The sequence below is a fragment of the Simochromis diagramma genome, unplaced genomic scaffold (assembly GCF_900408965.1).
Source record: "Simochromis diagramma unplaced genomic scaffold, fSimDia1.1 OVJJ01000305.1, whole genome shotgun sequence".
Taxonomy (NCBI): Eukaryota; Metazoa; Chordata; class Actinopteri; order Cichliformes; family Cichlidae; genus Simochromis; species Simochromis diagramma.
Window position 1 is genome coordinate 788,000 of NW_024387169.1, and position 17,206 is coordinate 805,205.

At 40.1% G+C, this 17,206-nt stretch overlaps 2 protein-coding genes across 7 annotated transcripts; one reads left to right on the forward strand and one right to left on the reverse strand.

The window, feature by feature from the left end:
- Nucleotides 1-681: 681 nt before the first annotated feature.
- On the reverse strand, nt 682-5,317 carry mgst3b (microsomal glutathione S-transferase 3b). Its single transcript, XM_040048928.1, has 4 exons — nt 5,090-5,317; nt 4,878-5,000; nt 3,006-3,078; nt 682-1,519 (listed from the first exon to the last, which is right to left on the reverse strand). The coding sequence occupies exons 1-4, from the start codon at nt 5,213-5,215 to the stop codon at nt 1,419-1,421; spliced, it is 423 nt and encodes a 140-aa protein (XP_039904862.1). The 5' UTR covers nt 5,216-5,317; the 3' UTR covers nt 682-1,418.
- Nucleotides 5,318-10,584: 5,267 nt separating this feature from the next.
- Nucleotides 10,585-15,735, forward strand: rsrp1 (arginine/serine-rich protein 1). Of its 6 annotated transcripts, none has more exons than XM_040048915.1 (5): nt 10,586-10,818; nt 13,291-13,902; nt 13,990-14,147; nt 15,195-15,269; nt 15,374-15,735. In XM_040048915.1, exons 2-5 carry the CDS (start codon nt 13,332-13,334, stop codon nt 15,515-15,517), a joined length of 948 nt encoding a protein of 315 aa, XP_039904849.1. In that variant the 5' UTR covers nt 10,586-10,818; nt 13,291-13,331; the 3' UTR covers nt 15,518-15,735. The 6 variants fall into 6 exon arrangements, 4 of the variants coding, with proteins under 4 accessions (XP_039904850.1, XP_039904849.1, XP_039904848.1 ...); XM_040048914.1 differs by having other exon boundaries at nt 13,307-13,902; XM_040048913.1 differs by having other exon boundaries at nt 13,311-13,902.
- Nucleotides 15,736-17,206: the final 1,471 nt, after the last annotated feature.

Below are 17,206 nucleotides of genomic sequence, written 5' to 3' on the forward strand. Positions count from 1 at the left end.
GGGGGGGGGGTAATCTTTCAGAGCTGGTTAAATTTGTGTTATTGAGAGACAATTATTTCGTGTTTTAGTGACTGTAACACACTAGTTTCTCAGTTTTTGGGATAAATGAAGTACATCTTATTTCTTTCATCCTTTGTCTTCTTTCATTCCCAAATTAACCTCCTGAAACCTCACGTCGTCATATGAGAATAACATTTTGGTTTCTCTGCTCCTGTCTGTTGAACAAAGTATCTTACATTTTGTTAAACTATGGCAAAGAGATGAGATGTCTTAACTTCCAATAATACATCTCAGTTTTTATACATCAAAGGAACCCCTCTGTACAACTATATGGGCTGTAACATTTTAACATAGACAAAAAAAAAAAAAGTTTTATTTAGCTTTTAGTGTGCAAAATGAAAGAAAACACCCCACCAGCTCATCACCTGGACTTATTCCCTGTCAATTAAAAAAAACATTTTCTGTGGTAATTCTATTGTACAGTAGTGAAAAAAAACAGGACATTATTATCTTGGGCTGACCTTGGTGTAGTATAGCAGGTAATTGGTGATATCTTAGGTCAGCAAGAAAGCTCTAAGTCCAATGATCCTTGGCATTTTCTTGTTTTCCAGGGCCATGCTGTAGGCTGGATCGGATCTTTCAACTGGCTGGCTTTGGCCCCTAGACTTTGTTTAATATTAACGTAGTACTGAATACACAAAACTGCCTTTTTGTGGAAACTTTACACTTAAGTTTACACTTAAAAACTTACGTTTTTCCAAAGAAAATGAGGAAATTTCCACTCACAGCACAGACGGATCATGACACAGGAATAAAAATAAGCAAATTCTTAACAGATGTAAATACTATTTAAAAGATGATGATAAATGAGAGAAGGAAGGCAGAAGTGACTGAAGTTTATGTTATTTCCACAGTAGCATGTTTGGTTTGATTCTAATCTAGGGGTGCAGTTAAAAACTGGATGAAGTTCACATTTTTTGTGCATCAGATGTGAAAGAAAACAGATTTCAACAGTATTTTCTTGCCTTGTTTCTCAGGATGTAGATCATCTAGAAGCCACTGACTATGGGCTCGAACAGATGGGCCTGATACCTCATGTGTGAGTCACATGACACGCTCTTTAGCCCTGCTGCCTCTGACCCTCTCGGTGACCATAATCCGTACTACCTGAGTGCACGCAGAATCCATTTAAGGCTGCACCATCAGACAGCATCTACTTTATTGTTGACTATTGTAGAATTTTGATTACATGGAGTATATAGTCACAGAAATATCAGAATATCAGGTTAGTGGTTCATAAAAAAGGTTTTAAGTCGTATATAGACAGTTTATAGCATGGTTTTGTTAAGATGCAATATTGTTCACTATACATGAGCAGATTCTTCAGTAAGATGGGCAAACACAAGATGACAGTCATCTTAGAGGAAGCCGAGCAGCTGCAGGGCAACAGATATGGAGAGAATGATGACTCCGAAATAGCCAATGTAGCCGTAAGCACCGTTCATCCTCTTGGCAGGATCTGCAATAAAAAGGACAAAGCAAACATTGATCAAATCAGGATTATATGAAGAAAACGAGGCTAAACTTTTCTGTCTTCTCTGAAGTTCTGAACACATGATCATTTAAATTTTTTGCTTCCATTAATAATGCAGATCTTTGACTTCTTAGCTTAGTAACTTTTCACCCATATGTTATCAAATGTAAATGATTAAACAACGTAGATACTGAGCAATAAAACTGCTCAGACTATAACAGGGCTGTAACTCTTGCAGCACCTGGACTTCAGCTCTGAACATCTGTCCAACTGCCATATCATGCATAATATGCATGGCGAGTTAAATCTTACAAGTGTGATTAATGGGGTTGTTTAGCCAAGCTTAGCAAACACCAATGTAGACATTACTGATTGTGGTATGATTAGGGGTTAATACTAACATAACTCTATATTTATTAACAGTTTTGGGGAGTAACGGAATACATGTACCGCCGTTACGTATTTAAAATACAAAATATGAGTAACTGTATTCCGTTACAGTTACCGTTTAAACAGGTGGTATTCAGAATACAGTTACTTTGTTGAAATAAATGGATTACACGGCGGTACTTTCCTGTTTCATTTTGTCGCAGGTCAGGACTGTTTAGTTTTGTTTGACAGCTACGTTCTGTTGTTCCAGGCGGCAGCGTTACGGTTGCCATGGTTACAGGGCGACGCTCTCTCTCTCTGCGACTGTGTGTTTCCTGGGTGAGAGAGCGCCTTTTCGTTGTTGTTGTTGTTGTGCTAAGCTAACAGGCAGAATGCTACAAGCATAGCTCTAAAGAATGTAGCATCATGGGCAGTGTAGTCCGTGTTGCAGGGAGAATGGACTGCCATACACGTTATGGGTCTGTGAGCGCGAGGAGGGAGAAAAAGGGGAGTGGAAAGGTACGAGTTGTCATCGAGGAAAAACGGGAGCTGGAAGCATGTAAATATAATAATAACCACTTCAGCCAAGAAGAGTGCCTGACGAGCCCAGTTGTAAGTAAGCTATTAAGACTCGACTGTACACCGTGTTCGTGTTTTCCTCCGAAAACAATAAGTTCCGTTGGAGCAGCCTTTCAACGCCTCTCTCTGTCTCTCGCAAGAAAAGTTGACCCACACAGCAAAGTAAAGCTATTTTTCGGCTACGAGCCGACAGGGACCCCGCCGTATTAGCCAGAGGTCCCTTTACTACAGTTCGGAGTCGCGGACCTTCAGTAATAGTAATAAATCACACAGCAATAGTACATTCACGTTGTTGTAAAAAGCATGATAATATATTAAGTAATCCAAAGTATTCAGAATACGTTACTGTCATTGAGTAACGTAACGGAATACGTTACAGAATACATTTCGGGGCATGTATTCTGTATTCTGTAATGGAATACATTTTAAAAGTAACCTTCCCAACACTGTTTATTAATAAAATATTAACGTGAGTGTATAAATTTTACGTATCATGACTCCATTCACTTAATTTCAGTCTTACCTCCTGTGTAGTAGCCCCAGGCATAGGAAAACCTGCTGGTCACCCAAATAACCCCCAAGACAGATGCTGACAGCTGGTTAGAAGTGCACACAAATAAGAGTTAGAAAGAATGGAGGAAGTCAGGAGAGTTTCCAGATGAGGGCACAACTGCCCCTCACCAAAGCCGCTGATACAAAGTACACACAGAATCATTACATTACTCATGAATTCAACTTAAATATAGATTTAAAGTACTTTTATTTTATTTAAATATTCCTGTTGTGCTACTTTCAGCACATTATAAAACAATATCCTGAAAATATAATGAATTATTAAAGATATGACCATCCAGCAGAATATAAAGTACAATTACTTCTACCGGGAATATTAAACACAAGTACACATTAACGAATCGATAATTATCCAGTTTGGGTCCTACACACCACAGAGTCACACACTGCATTCATATCATTTTATTTTTATAAACCATCCTTTCTCTTCTGTTTATCCTTATCAGGGTCACAGGGTGAGAGACAGGGTACACCGTGCCAGTCTATCACAGAGGGACAGACAACCATTTGCACTCACATTCACATGGGCAATTTAGAATCACCTATTTACCGTACCCCACTAAGTACATGTCTTTGGACTGTGGGAGGAAGTCGGAGGCCCCGGGGAAACACGGGGAGAACACGCAAACTCCACACAAAAAGACCTTCTTGCTATAAGGCAACAGTGCTAACCACCATGCCACTGTGCTGCCCTTTTTTATATTATTAATTAAAAATGCCTTCATTGGGTTTGTTAAGGCATTAAAAACTACCGGGTCAAGGTCAGAAAAAGATTGCAATTTTGGTTAAAATAACAATCGCTACATGTGCTGAAGCCCTTTCATGAGGTATTTCAACATTTCACCGCTTTGTCTGGAAAACCATCATATAAATATATGGTGATTTGTGTCCATGAACATACATAAAGATCACGTCTATTTATTTATTTGAGATCATTTACCTCTGTTCAAACACTCCCCCTACTGTCATAAGTGTCTAAATGCCTTCTTGTCTCTCTTTCTTTGTGATGCACTCACAGGTATCAGGGGCTCTAACAGGTTCAGTGAGGTCTTTGAGTAACCGCTGGTCTTTGGCCTGGATCATTACTAATAAACAGTTATCAAATAAAGTAACAAACCAAGCATATGCACAGATTTTTTTCTAAAAAGAAAAAAAGAGACAGAGAGTGCTCCACAAGAGTCTCCACTCCACAGATGAGTCTGATATGTGCACTGAATTTTTTATATTTAGTAATCTGCTACAATAATCTGTTTTTCAAAAGCACTGAGCCTGCAAATACATTTCTTCTGACAGCTTTAATTGTGCTCACTTCAGCAGCTACAAACATTTCACTTCCTCACTGACATCTCATTATCGACCACTTAAACTTTCTGTAAACTTACTTTCCTCTAAGGATCTTCCCGCTCTCTGCACATACATCAAACCTGCCTAACAGGATATTTGCATGCTATCTATATATCGTAAACCGTTCTTATGTGATCTGTAGTGAGATATCCCAGATTTTTAACCTAATTAACATTATTAGATTTATATTTTATAAACTCTGTTTATTTATGATCATAACTTCTGTTTTACTGTGCACCCCCAATCCACCACAGAGAAAAAAAGTCGTGGACACACCCCTGTGATCGAGGAAAATCTGCTTATTCACTCTGACACTAACGTTTGAACTAGACTGTTATCTGGAAAATTCATGCCAAAGTTCACGCGGGCGTGTTCCTGCTCGGCCCCTGACCCACTGCACTAACACCAAGACAATAAATGCATGAAACAAAAAAACTTAGTAGTGAAGACTGATTTAAGTGTATATGATCAAATTTACCGGGTAAACAAGAGCTGCGATGGTCTGGAAAACCAGCCACTGAGGGTACACTTCCAGGGTGTTCTGATGCGCCCTCTGGATGCAGTTAAAGACTTGCTCCTTGTCGCTGTACATGGTGGGATACTGCAGAATAAACAGCAAGCATGCGTGAAATAAGCCCGAGATGCAAATAAAAATCACTTCAGAGCGTGCAGTGTTCGTTTTTCACTTACTTTCACGTTGTACGTCTTTCTGGCTCCCCCAACCTTAACTGCCAAATAGCCCAGCATGATCCAGCTGTACAGGTACGTGAGGATAACATATCCGAAGCTGGATGGCAGCACGGTGAGAGCGTCCATTTTCAGCCTGCGATCAAATCAGGTGAACAGCGAGGTGTGTGCACGCTCCGCTTTTATAACGCAGGAAAGAGGAGGAAGCGACAAAGTAAACAGTACTGCTAAGTAGACGTTACATTAAATGTCGCGAGATCGCCCGAGACTTCCTTTATTTGCATTTGAAATGCATTCACGACTTCACTTTCTCCCAATGACGGTACAGTCGTTAGTTTCTCCCTTTTAAGCCCTAATAAAATACAAATTATAAGCCTGCAGGCTTACAAGATAGATAGATAGTTGTAGGTATAGCGATATAAAATTTCAGATTTTATTAAAGGTTCTCAAAGTTTAGTCTGAAAAAGTTTTAGTTAGTATGTAAAGACTTATGAGACTTATAGGGTCATTTTTTTTACAGGAGAAAAAAGTTTCTATACCACATCTATGTAATCACTATTAATACAACTGCTGCGATTTTGAACCAAAAATAAATAAATAAATTACAAAGGATAACACTTTCATAGCTATAACAATTAAATAAATGCTGTCTCACCTTTTATAAATTTAATGCGTTTAATGATGCTGTACAAAAGGTGATCTTCATACCACACATATTAATAGTATGTATCAAAGTACATCAGGATGGGACAACAGTTTAAATTACTTTTTAGTATTTGAGTAATTTAATAAACATGGGAAATATCCAAATTAAGTGTTCAAAGCTGAAAAATAGCCTACATTTAATTTCCTTTTATACCATAGTCAGCTGGCAATTTTGAGAAGACAAAAGCAGGACGCAAAAGAGAGCGGTCAAGAGAGGCACGTATTTCATGCTGATAAGGACAAATCCAAAATTACACAAGTAGCAATGCCAAGGAATACACATATTCAGAAATCACATGGAGCTCAAGCTCAGGAAACACAAGATACACAGTTAAATGGATAACACAACAAAGGGTGCAGAAATGCTCCGGTTATATACACATACAAGAAGTAATGACTGAAATAGAACTAGGAGTGTAATTAAAGATAGCTGAAAACAATGAAGACAACAAGCCGAGGAAGTAAAACCAGACAAGTTACAGGAGACCAACAGCTACTGAAATAAAACAGGAATTAAGACACAACAAAACACAGGGGAAGACAGAATCACACAGAAGCAAAGTGAAAGACAAACAGAGAAGAGACTGATGTAGGGATGGTAACTAAAAGTAATGTGTGTATACCAAAACCGCAAAGCTAGAAAATGAACCATAAAGACAGAAAGCATCACAAAATAAACAAGACTTGTAAACAATAACCCCATGAATAGAACTCTAAATACTCATTTGAACGTAGACACACAGAAAATCCAAACAGAAAGATAACATAAAATATAAGACATAAATGACAGACTGTAGAGATTCCCTCAGGGAGGAATAATTAAACAAAAGTATTGTTAAGGTTCACAGTTCTGTAAAAAACACAAACATGAGTCATCCTCAGAAAGGAACCATAAATAAAACTGTGTCCACCACTCAGGGATCATAACATATTGGAATAAAAAACGCTTTAAGTGCTCAAGTTGAGTAGAAAGGCATAGTATAAGTACCAGTCAATTTACCAAATTCATTTTACTCTGCGTCACAGTCCAAGCAATGATTCCAACACTCAGCATCAACATCAGGGAATATATCACAGTTTGAATAGAAAACCTCCACCAGTTAAATGTCTGTGACAGGAACAAATCTTGGTACTCTGGGTGTTTGAGCTGTTTTCTGATAATACAATGGAGAGAAATTTAAAAAGTGCATTTTGGGTAAACTTTCATCCTTATGTATTCCAAAAAAGGCAGCATATGAAAGGCATCGTTTTAACCTACAATTGTTACCAGACTCATCTTCTAGTCCTCCATCTCATGATAGAGGAAAATCCTGTATTTATAACATAAATAAACATCACATTTCACTTGGGCTTTTATGAGAGAGCAGGGAGGTTGACTGGGTCGTTAATGAAGCTGTAAGGTTGTGAAATTATTTGCATAGGAAACAGACAGTAGAGGTGTCAAGCATACGGTAAATAATTCCTGCCAGTGATAACAACCTCCTGACCTCTAGAACAGGGGTCACATGCAGCTCCTTGGGAAAATAAATTATCAGAATTTATTTGAAGTGTATTTTATTTGTGTCAGTTCTTTTTTTAAAACGTTTTTTTAAATTGTAGTTCTAATTTTTTTATTGATTTATTTTTTTGTCTGTGAAGGTTCTCAGTCATCCAGGTCATCGTAGTCAAAGGAGCTTGCAAAGAAAAGCGTCTGGACTTCTTTAAGTTGCTTGAAGATGTTTCACCTCTCATCCGAGATGCTTCTTCAGTTCTGAAGCTCCTTTGACTATTTATTTTTTTGTTGCTCAAAATAAGCATATCAAGACTTTCAACCCCAGGGAGGCCAAGTATGGAGAAATGTCAGGAAAAAAAAATATCTGAAGAAAATGAAACATTTAATGATGCTCGGGCAGATTCATTTCAGAATCATCAATCCCTAGGGGAAATTACAGTGCTGGTTACAGTGCTCCAGTATAAACAGTAACAAAGAAAGACAATACACTAAGTAAGAAATAGACACAATATATACAATATATACATGACTTATATAGATATAAGTCACTTACTGATAAATAGCTGAATAAGAAGAAGAGCGTGTGCAAAAAGGGTGTAGCTATTGCAGTATACAGTGTCTTAAGTGGATGAGTTGTACAGGGAAATGGCCACAGGCAGGAATGATTTCCTGTGGCGTTCAGTGGTGCTTTTTGATACTCAAGTCTCTCACTGAACGTGCTCCTGTGACTGACCAGCATGTCATGGAGTGGGTGGGAGGTATTATCCAACATTGTCTTTATTTTTGGACAACATCTGCCTCTCCAACATCACCTTAAGGGAGTCCAGCTCCATCCCCACAACATTACTGGCCTTACAGATCAATTTATTGAGTCTGTCAGCATCAGCGACCCTCAGACTGCTCCCCCAGCATGCAATAGTGTAGAGGATTGCACTGGCCACAGACTCGTAGAAAATCCTGAGCATTTGCATTTACTTCTGATCAGAGTGGCCCACCAGTATGCCTAATTTGTGTAGAGAGATTGGCTAACAATAAAATGTCAAATGTCGCAAGACATTTCCAAAATAAAAACACAGCCTTTGCAGAACAATACCTGGAGGGAGAGAAATAAAGCTGAAGAACTGAAGCGGAAGGCTGATCTGAGGAAAAATCAGTTGAAGAAGTGGATGAAGTCTGCAAATTCAACTATGCAGGTTTTATGGCCATTTAGCAAATAGTCAGGCATGGGAAGCCGTTCACGGAAGGAGAATATATGAAAGAATCATTCATTAAGATTTCAGAATGGGTCTTCAACACCTTCTAGACTCTAGAAGGTGTTGAAGACCCATTCTGGTTGAAGACGCAATGATAACTCCCATTCAGCTGACTGATAATATCTTAAATTCAGTTTCGCTGGATGGCCTTAGAGAATGTAAGCAGATTTTTAATTGTCTTTTGTCACTTTAACAGCCTTTCTGCTGAGAAAGACTTCAGTCATGGCCTGACATGCAACGGCAAAGTACAAAAAGCCAAAAATAAACCATTAAAATACAATTTAAAAAACCAACAAAAACAAACAATTATTATTCCGCTAAAAACCATAAAACTTATTGGGTTTATACTATTTAATGTGGAAATAGTGAAATTTGTCATTTTTTATTTAAAATAAAATTTCTCTTTTATGTAGGACAAAGTTTGGATAATTAGTTTCAAGGCCTTTTTTGAAATTTTGTTTTATTTGATTTACTCTTAAGGTTTAAGTTTGAAGATGTGTGCTGACTGGTTTCTTTGAGTTTCTGCAACATTTCTTTACAATGAAGAAAAACGAATATAATACTGAAATTGCACCTTTTTACCCAGACATTTGAGTTCTTTAGACTGACAGAAAGGGGAAAAGACTTGATGGCCAATGTCCCCCCCCCCCCAAAAAAAAACGAAAAAAAAAAGAGAAACAAACCAAAACAACGAACAATAGGAGGACAAGCCAGTGTGGGTGGGGCAGACGTTACAAAGAGGCAAAGCTAAATGAATAACAGAAGAGAGATTAGCAAAATAAAACACGGGCAATAGTGAGGAGGGAAGATAATGACGCTGATAGGGAGACATGAGAAACATGAGAAAGTATCAGTTACTCAACTCAACAAATACTCAACAAGAACAAAGACACATTTGATTGAGTTATAGCAGCTGAAGCTTGCCCCCCTACATGTTTAAAGGATTTTCCATCCCTCATCCTAAAAGAAACCTCGACTGAAACAAGCAGCTATCAAAGTAAACCAATACCAAAAGATCTATAACAATATATAACATTATTTGAAAGGATAGGTTAATGCAAATCATTGCAACTCTTTTTTAGTCCAACAAAATGGATGATGCTAAGTAAGAACTGGGTTTGAACAAGTTGTAAATTTGTAATATCAAAATAATTCCTCTGCACTTCACGGATTCCGTTTTCTTCCTGTATAATAAGTGCAGTTAAATTTTAAGTATTATGTAATCCATCTGACCATTTACTGGCTGTTTATGTTGAGTATCAATGAAATGATATGGAGAATCACACTGATGTCTAGTCTATGTTTACTCACCACTCAGACTTGTAATACAGCAATAACCTGCTGATGCTGTGATGCATCTTTTATCCCTTTATCAATGATAATGCTGCAGATATAATGTAATCTTTCAGGTCTATGTGAATTTTCTAGAAACTCCAAACTGCCCCCCTCCCTTCACCTACCGCATCATGCTCTGCTATTTGCTGCAGCAAGCTTTTGTTTAAATGCAATGTAATGAAATCATCATCATTGCCGATTCATTTGTAAACTCTATCCTGCACATAATACACTGAATACATCCATCCTAATCTTTGCTCGGTATCAGGATTAAACTCCTCTATAAATAATACTTAAATAATAGCTTTTACTGCATCTCAGAACTGTGTGTGCAGCTTTTTCTGCAGCACTGAGGCCTTCAAAACACAAATACCCTCAATGCGCTTTTTTCTCTGTGGGTTTATCGGTCGCCCTGAACGATTTGATTATTTTCACCAACTGTATCAGTTACCCGCCGAATCGGTTTCTTTTACCTTGTTTTTAACCTATACTGATTGTAGAAAAACAAATATGGCACGATTCATAAACAACGATTAAAGGAAGAATGAATATTGCGGAGATTTAAAAAAGCAGAAGCCGCTAAAGGGAAGATAACTCGACTTATTTTGTTCCTAAAAAAGAGTCGTTAAACCCGCGAGTCATTCAAAAGAATCCAATCGTCGCGAACGTCACGTGAATGGAAATTTCCAGAAGCAGGTTTAAAGCCCGCTGCGGTCTCTCCCCGCCTACATTAGAGTGACGACGCTGGAAGAGTAAACTTCGAGGAAGACGCTACGGTCGCTTTTTTTCTGAGCTAATTGGCTACAAACCAACAAATTCGAGCATTTTGAGCTTCTCTGTCAGCTTTTCGTCTTTTGATATACTTCTGGGGGGCAACAATTTGCCACAGCGTTTGTCCTTTGAATCGACTTCAACAGAAAGAAGACCTTCTAGTTACAGTCGAACTGGTAAGACAAACAGCGCCGTTGGCTTTATTTTATTTCTAAGTTAGAGTTACACGAAACTGTTTCAGATAAAAACAAACAAACAAAAAAGGTTGTGACTAATGCAAATTGAGTGATGTGGATAAGTTATTATTTGCGAATGTTGCTCAACGATGGAGACGCGTTAGCTCAGGGTTACGTCAACCTGGAACTTTCCAGTTCAAGCCGGTTTAGCCGGTGAGGTTACACAACACTGCTTTGCTCACTAGGGGCAGCAGAGTGGTTATGCAACGGTTATGCTGTCTTTTAATAGACTTTAACCGCTGACACACGTTTCTAACACAGAATGTAACTTAAAGTATTCCTTTTATAAGCTGTTTAATGTTCAGGGAGCAGTTTTTAGTTTTAGCTTGCCTTGAAATGTGATTTACCAGTAGTCTGCAGTCGCGTTTTGCTCTAGGGGTCTTTCTCTCTAGGTCATTGAGAAAGTGGTGGTAATGCCACATTAAAAAGACTTCGTTCCAGTAAAGTATTTAAAATTATTGAGACGTGCTGATCACTTAACACTAGATTTACTAAACCTGCACAAATTTGCGTAACTTCCCTCAACCCAACACCTACTAGAATTACTGGCTTTTTTATTTTCTGGTGCAAGTTCTGAGGTGTTAATCATCCCTGCTGAGATTTTCACAGGTCGTCAGCTCGTTTCTCCTCCAGCTTTTGTTGTGCCAACCACCATAATGCATTTGTTTACTCAGAGTAGCTCAGATCCAAGACAGGCCAAACCTCTGTGTTACAACCGTCACAAATGTCTGCGGTATCTATACAAAATATCCCACACATTGACTGACCTGCAATTATGAAAGGCACACATTCACACCTTCCTTGACTCTCAGCACAGATCTTCCATTATTCCATTGTGACTGTGTATGTGTATGACTGGCATTGCATTACTACAGCACAGTGCTGTGCATAAAAGCAGACCGACCAGGCGGGAGAATCTCACACACACATCAGGATGGCCTCCGTATCACTGCCAGCAGGAAGAACCTCTCCACGCAGCAGGCTTTGGCCTTGCTTCAGGAAATGGACGAAGCAGACTGATGGAGGAGAGGTTTCATTTGTCCAGCAGGCCACTGATAGCTCCTCAGAAGAATCTGAAAAGGAGATGGAACAAGAAACCAACATGGCTCCACGGAAGAGGAATATGTCTGCAGTGCGTCTCCTTACTTGGGAAAGGACCCCAGTGATCAGAAGGGAGAGAGGCTGGCAGAGAACGTGGTCATGAAACTGATGGAGCCGTTTTTGTTTGATGGGAGAAATGTCACAATGGACAATTTCTTTATTTCACTGTCACTGTCGCACAGACTGCTGCAGCGCAAAACGACGTTAAGGGGCACAGTGAATAAAGTCTGGCATGAACTTCCTCAACTTGCGCGGATGTATTCCGTAAGAGCAGCAACACGCAAGTGGCCAGTAGCGGTTTTCTACAATATACTGGACCTGGCGGCGGTGAATGCCTACATTTTGTACAAGGCATGTACAGGGTGGACAGGCAAAAGAAGATTGTTTCTGAGTCTTCTATCTCAGGAACTTCGTTGCCAATTCATACAGCACAAGGAAATATTAGCACAGAGGCAAGCTGGTGTGCCAGGGACTGTAAAGGCAACGCAGTGCCAGGTGCAAGAGAGCTGCAACAGGAATCGCAGTAGGTTTACCTGTGCAACATGTCAGAAATTCACCTGTGCCAAATGCAGGGATGATGGACACTGGGTCTGCAAACGCTGTAAAGTTTGAAACACTGAAATAAAACAGACTTGTGTACCCATATATTGTGACTGTCTGTCTTTTGTATCGATTTGGGAGGAATTTCTGAAGGTTGTAACACAGAGGTTTGGCCTTGGATCGGAGTAAACAAATGCCAATGTTGCCCGCGCGCACGCAGCAAATCGACATTAGTCCCACAAGTGGAAAATCTGCATTGTCATTGCAGAAAAGTGGACAGTGCAAGACAAAAGCAGCAAAAATAAAAACTGTACAAAGCGCACAGTATAGAAAGTGCACTATACAAACGTCTGGAAACATAAATATGGACACGTGTATTGAGGTGTGTGTGTGTATATATAGACTTTATGCATGTTATGTAAGGTGTGGCTATATAAATATATGTACTCTGTGTGTATGTATGTATGTTTATGGACAGGCATGCATGAGAAATATTGCACATAAAAACTACCATGGTGTATTGTAGCTTTGCAGGTAAGGAAAGACCTGAATCTCTCCTGGTTGGGGGCGGGGTGTGTGTGTGTTTGCACAACCAAAAGCAGGAGAACAATGGAGCTGAAGGCCTGTGAAAGCAGGGTGCTAGGTGTTAGGTTCAGGGGAATTTATGCAAATTTGCGCAGGGCTAGTAAATCTAGTAGTAGGGACTTGCACCAGGGGAGGAGAGAGAGGGGGGAAGCTTAGTAATTTTAGTGTTCTCGTCGTTTTATGCAGGTTTTCTTTTCTCTTTCCAGCCTTTGGCAGAAGACCAGATAATGGCCAAGGGAACAGGCTCTCATTCCGAAATGGCCCGTGCTCGCCAGAGCGATGGCCTCAATGTGATCTTTGACCAGAAAAGCCCCAGGTCATCCCGATCCTATTCCATATCCCGCTCTGTGTCCAGGAGCAGCTATGACAGCAGCCACTCCTCAGGCTCTTACAGAGGGCGCGACAGACGCAGACGCTATTACAGATCATCATCTTCATCGTCCTCATCTTCTTCCAGGAGCAGGTCTTCTCGCTCCAGGTCACGCTCCTACCCCCGCTGCCACAGACGCTCCTCTCGCTGTCGATGTGACGACCACAGCAGACGCAGCAGAGGTCGTTCTAGTCATTCCCCACCCCGCTGTTACAGGGCCCACACTCGCTCATTCAGCCGCTCGCCAGCCAGATGCTCGCATCGCAGACGGTACAGGTCTCCCTCCAGGTCCCGCTCAATTTCCCGATCCAGGTCATCCTGCCGCAGGTCCAGGGGCCGCGTGAGCCAGTATCGATGCAGATTTTCACAATCCTCATCCAGGAGCCGATCCCGATCTGTTGGACGTTCTGTCAGCCTCAGTCTGTGTGGTAAGCTCTAGTTGATATCAGTAGAAATTGGCAGCAAGCAGTAATAATGCTCGTATTAAATGTCTTCATTTGGTTTTTGTCGAGCAGATAAAAGGGAACTCCTCGAAGCTGCAAAGGCAAACGCCATGAAGATTCTGGGAGTGGAGAAACTGGAACTTCCTGAGAGTGTGAAACCAATCCTGTCAGAACCCGAGCGTGAGCCAGAGAAAAGGGTGAGACACGGCTCCGAAAAGACCGCAGCACAGGTGAGTGTGGCAGGAAACATTACCTGTATGTGGAACCTGCCATTCACTGAAGGCGAAGCTTTTAATACTCTAAAGACTTTGATGTGCATTTTCTTTCCATATAAAGACGAGGGATATGAAGAAGCTTAGAAATATCTCCTGTGCACAGCAGTGCTCTCTAACTTTTAATCACAAGGTAGAGGTTAATGCATTGTTTTTAAATGATTCAGCACTCAGACTTTATAGCTGTGACTATATTGTGGTCTGTGTTGTTGACTTTCCTGTCTTGTTTAACCTTTTGGACCTTGAGGGGAACACATGCTCTTTATTTATTCCTGTCTTCATAGATGACATGACAGTGGTCTCCTTCACTCATCGGCACCTGGGATTAAAGGGCTGTCATGTGACTTGGGTGATAACAAAATGTACTCCTTGTAATCTTCACAATCTGCATTTTCTCCACTAGAGGCCAAATAAATGCAAATGTAGATGTCACATCTCACATTTTAGATACTTGCTAATTGCACACATAGATACAGCCAACTCAGATGTGTTATTACTGATTCACCTTGTAGAAAGGAAGTAAAAATTTGATATTACAAATGTATTTATGCTTGCAGTTGAAGTGGGTTGTTTATTTAGCAGAGCCCTCCACTCGCTGATGGAGCGCACGTGTGTGGACTGCATTATAGAGCTAAAAACAGATGAAGAACTCCTCTCCATATACCAAAGATAAGTTGGTACACATGGTGTGTGCTAAGGGGTTGGGAAAGCTGCGTGACCACCATTCTGCAACTGTATATTTTTCTTTTTATTATTTTTTAAAAAAAAATTTTTAATAATTTGTTTTGAGATTCTGTTTCAAGGTCTTACCTTGAAGCTTGGATTAAGTGTTTGGGGGTTGCATGAGAGCTGTAGTTTGTTGAAGATATACCTACCTACGCAGTAGAAAAGCTTAACTGTGTTAGAAGCAGTTAATCTAATATCACCTTCACAAACTGTCAAAGCTCATTCTGCCTCCAGTTTGGGGCTTGTGAGTAACTACTTGTTGTCCCTGTTTTTCAACAGGGCACACAGGAGGAGCCTGATGACGTCTCCAGCCCAAGGTCGTCCCAGAAAGGAAAAATTGCTTTCAGCATTAAAGTAAGTGACCTAAACTAAAGTGAGGCTTCCTTTGTTTCACACTGCTCTGAATCACTCGTGATAATTTAAAAAAAAAAAAAAAAAATTGTTTGTTTTTTTTCCAGAACTCTGTTGCTAAGCCAACAGCGGCAGCTCCTCCTACAGCAAAGGTAACTCCCCGAGTGGACAGCGTGGAGCGCAGGAAGCCCTACGGCCAGTGGATCCCAGTCAGATCAGGCCAATCCTCGAGTGCACGCAAACATACCTAAACCCGCACTCGCGGGGCAGAGCACATGGACACTGTACATGCTGTATATACTGTACATATGAGATGTTCACACATCGGTGTTTTCTTTCAGATGTTAAAGATTTATGTGGGAAGAAGTGAAGAATCGTTCAGGTGGGATTTTTTTTTTTTTTTTTTTTTTTTTTTTGTTTCCTTGTGTTTTTGTGATGTTTATAAACTCAATAAAGTTATTTCACATAATACTTGTTTCTGGCCATCCTTTCATACTTGAAGGCGCAGCAGTGCCAAAGAGACTTGTGTAATTTCTTTTTTCCCCACTTAAACCCCCAAGGGTTTAGTAGTTGGAAATCAGCTGGAAAATGACCTGCAGTATCTGAAATGGCCACATGGTGTCAGCATTTCCACTGCCTGCAAGGCTGGTTATATAAAGGCCTGCTTCCAGAAGGTTCCTGACCTCAATTGTCAGATCTGATTTGTTCAGCTGATTCAAGCAGTGGTAACGCAGATCAAAAAGTGCATCTCCAAAACCTTGAACATTAAAATAAAATCTATTAGAACAGTTATTGGTAAATTTGTACCTGTTGTAACATAGCATGACATGACACTTCCACTTGTTCTGTTTTAGCCCAGGTTAACACCTAGTTAAAATGCTGTACATTTACTTGACTGGGCCTGACTTGACTAGATTTGGCTTCCAATGGGTGAGACATTTTTGTAGTGTAGTTTTTCTTTTACACTGCAAAGGGTGATAATACTCCATCACCCTGCGGGGTAGGCACCATGGGCAGCCAACTTTGAATGCAACAACTTTCTTAAGGGGATGTTCTTGGAGCTACATTTTAAATAGTGGTGTTGGAGAACAGTTCAGGATGTGCCTAATGTATTTCAAAGTATGTTTGCACATGTATTTAATATTTTCCAGGCAAAATATAATATAAATAGCAGTGCAATACTGGTAAATCTGAGCTGATATTCAAAGGTGGATTCACCGCTTTGAGCGCCTTACTGCCAGACTAAACGTCTCTGGCTGTAAGCTGACTTGTAATTGTGATTAATGACTCTGATGGGAGATACTGCACACAAACTCATAGCAGGGAGAAAGTGCTGATTACTTAGTACTGACACACAAAGCAAGCGTTGAGCTTGTTTTAACAGGAAAAGGTGAGAAGACAGGTTTATCCTGACATTTCTGCCTGACTCAATGATCCCCCCCACCTTTATGAGCAGACACTGGCATCAGTCGTGCCTTAGTTTTAAATCAGTATTGCTTTATAGGACACACCAACTGTCGGTTGGCTGTGAATGAATCAAAAGTGTCAGACAACTGAATTTATGCAATGTTTCTACAGCCAGTGTCCTCAGGCTAATCAGATAAAACTTCTTAAACCTGAACACCAACAGCAAGTCAGATATCAAAAGGAAAATCTGAAGACTTCCCCTGCTTTTCATCAGCAAAACGTAAACATGCATTGTGTTTAAGAAGATCTCATAAATTTACTCTAAGGGTCTGACTCATCCAAATAAAATAAATTTCAAGTAAGGACACATTTCATGTCATTTAACCCTTCTGGCTCTGTCCTGTCGCTGCTTATCCAGTAGAGGGCACAGTGACCCTACGTTCAGGCATGTAAAGCTGTTTGCATGTCTGCTCTGAAGTCACAAGGCTTTGTGTTCACATATCTGCTCTGGGGAAGTTAGTGGCAAGATGCAG

Bases quoted from the DNA above. Each gene is read 5' to 3' on its own strand.
- mgst3b (XM_040048928.1), bottom strand. From the start codon at position 5,215: ATGGACGCTCTCACCGTGCTGCCATCCAGCTTCGGATATGTTATCCTC. The intron at 5,001-5,089 runs GTAAGTGAAAAA...TTTATTCTGCAG, and splicing joins GAAAGACGTACAACGTGAAA to TATCCCACCATGTACAGCGA. The intron at 1,520-3,005 runs GTAAGACTGAAA...TTTTTATTGCAG, and splicing joins CTGGGGCTACTACACAGGAG to ATCCTGCCAAGAGGATGAAC.
- rsrp1 (XM_040048915.1), top strand. From the start codon at position 13,332: ATGGCCAAGGGAACAGGCTCTCATTCCGAAATGGCCCGTGCTCGCCAG. The intron at 13,903-13,989 runs GTAAGCTCTAGT...TTTGTCGAGCAG, and splicing joins TGTCAGCCTCAGTCTGTGTG to ATAAAAGGGAACTCCTCGAA. The intron at 15,270-15,373 runs GTAAGTGACCTA...TTTTTTTTCCAG, and splicing joins AAATTGCTTTCAGCATTAAA to AACTCTGTTGCTAAGCCAAC.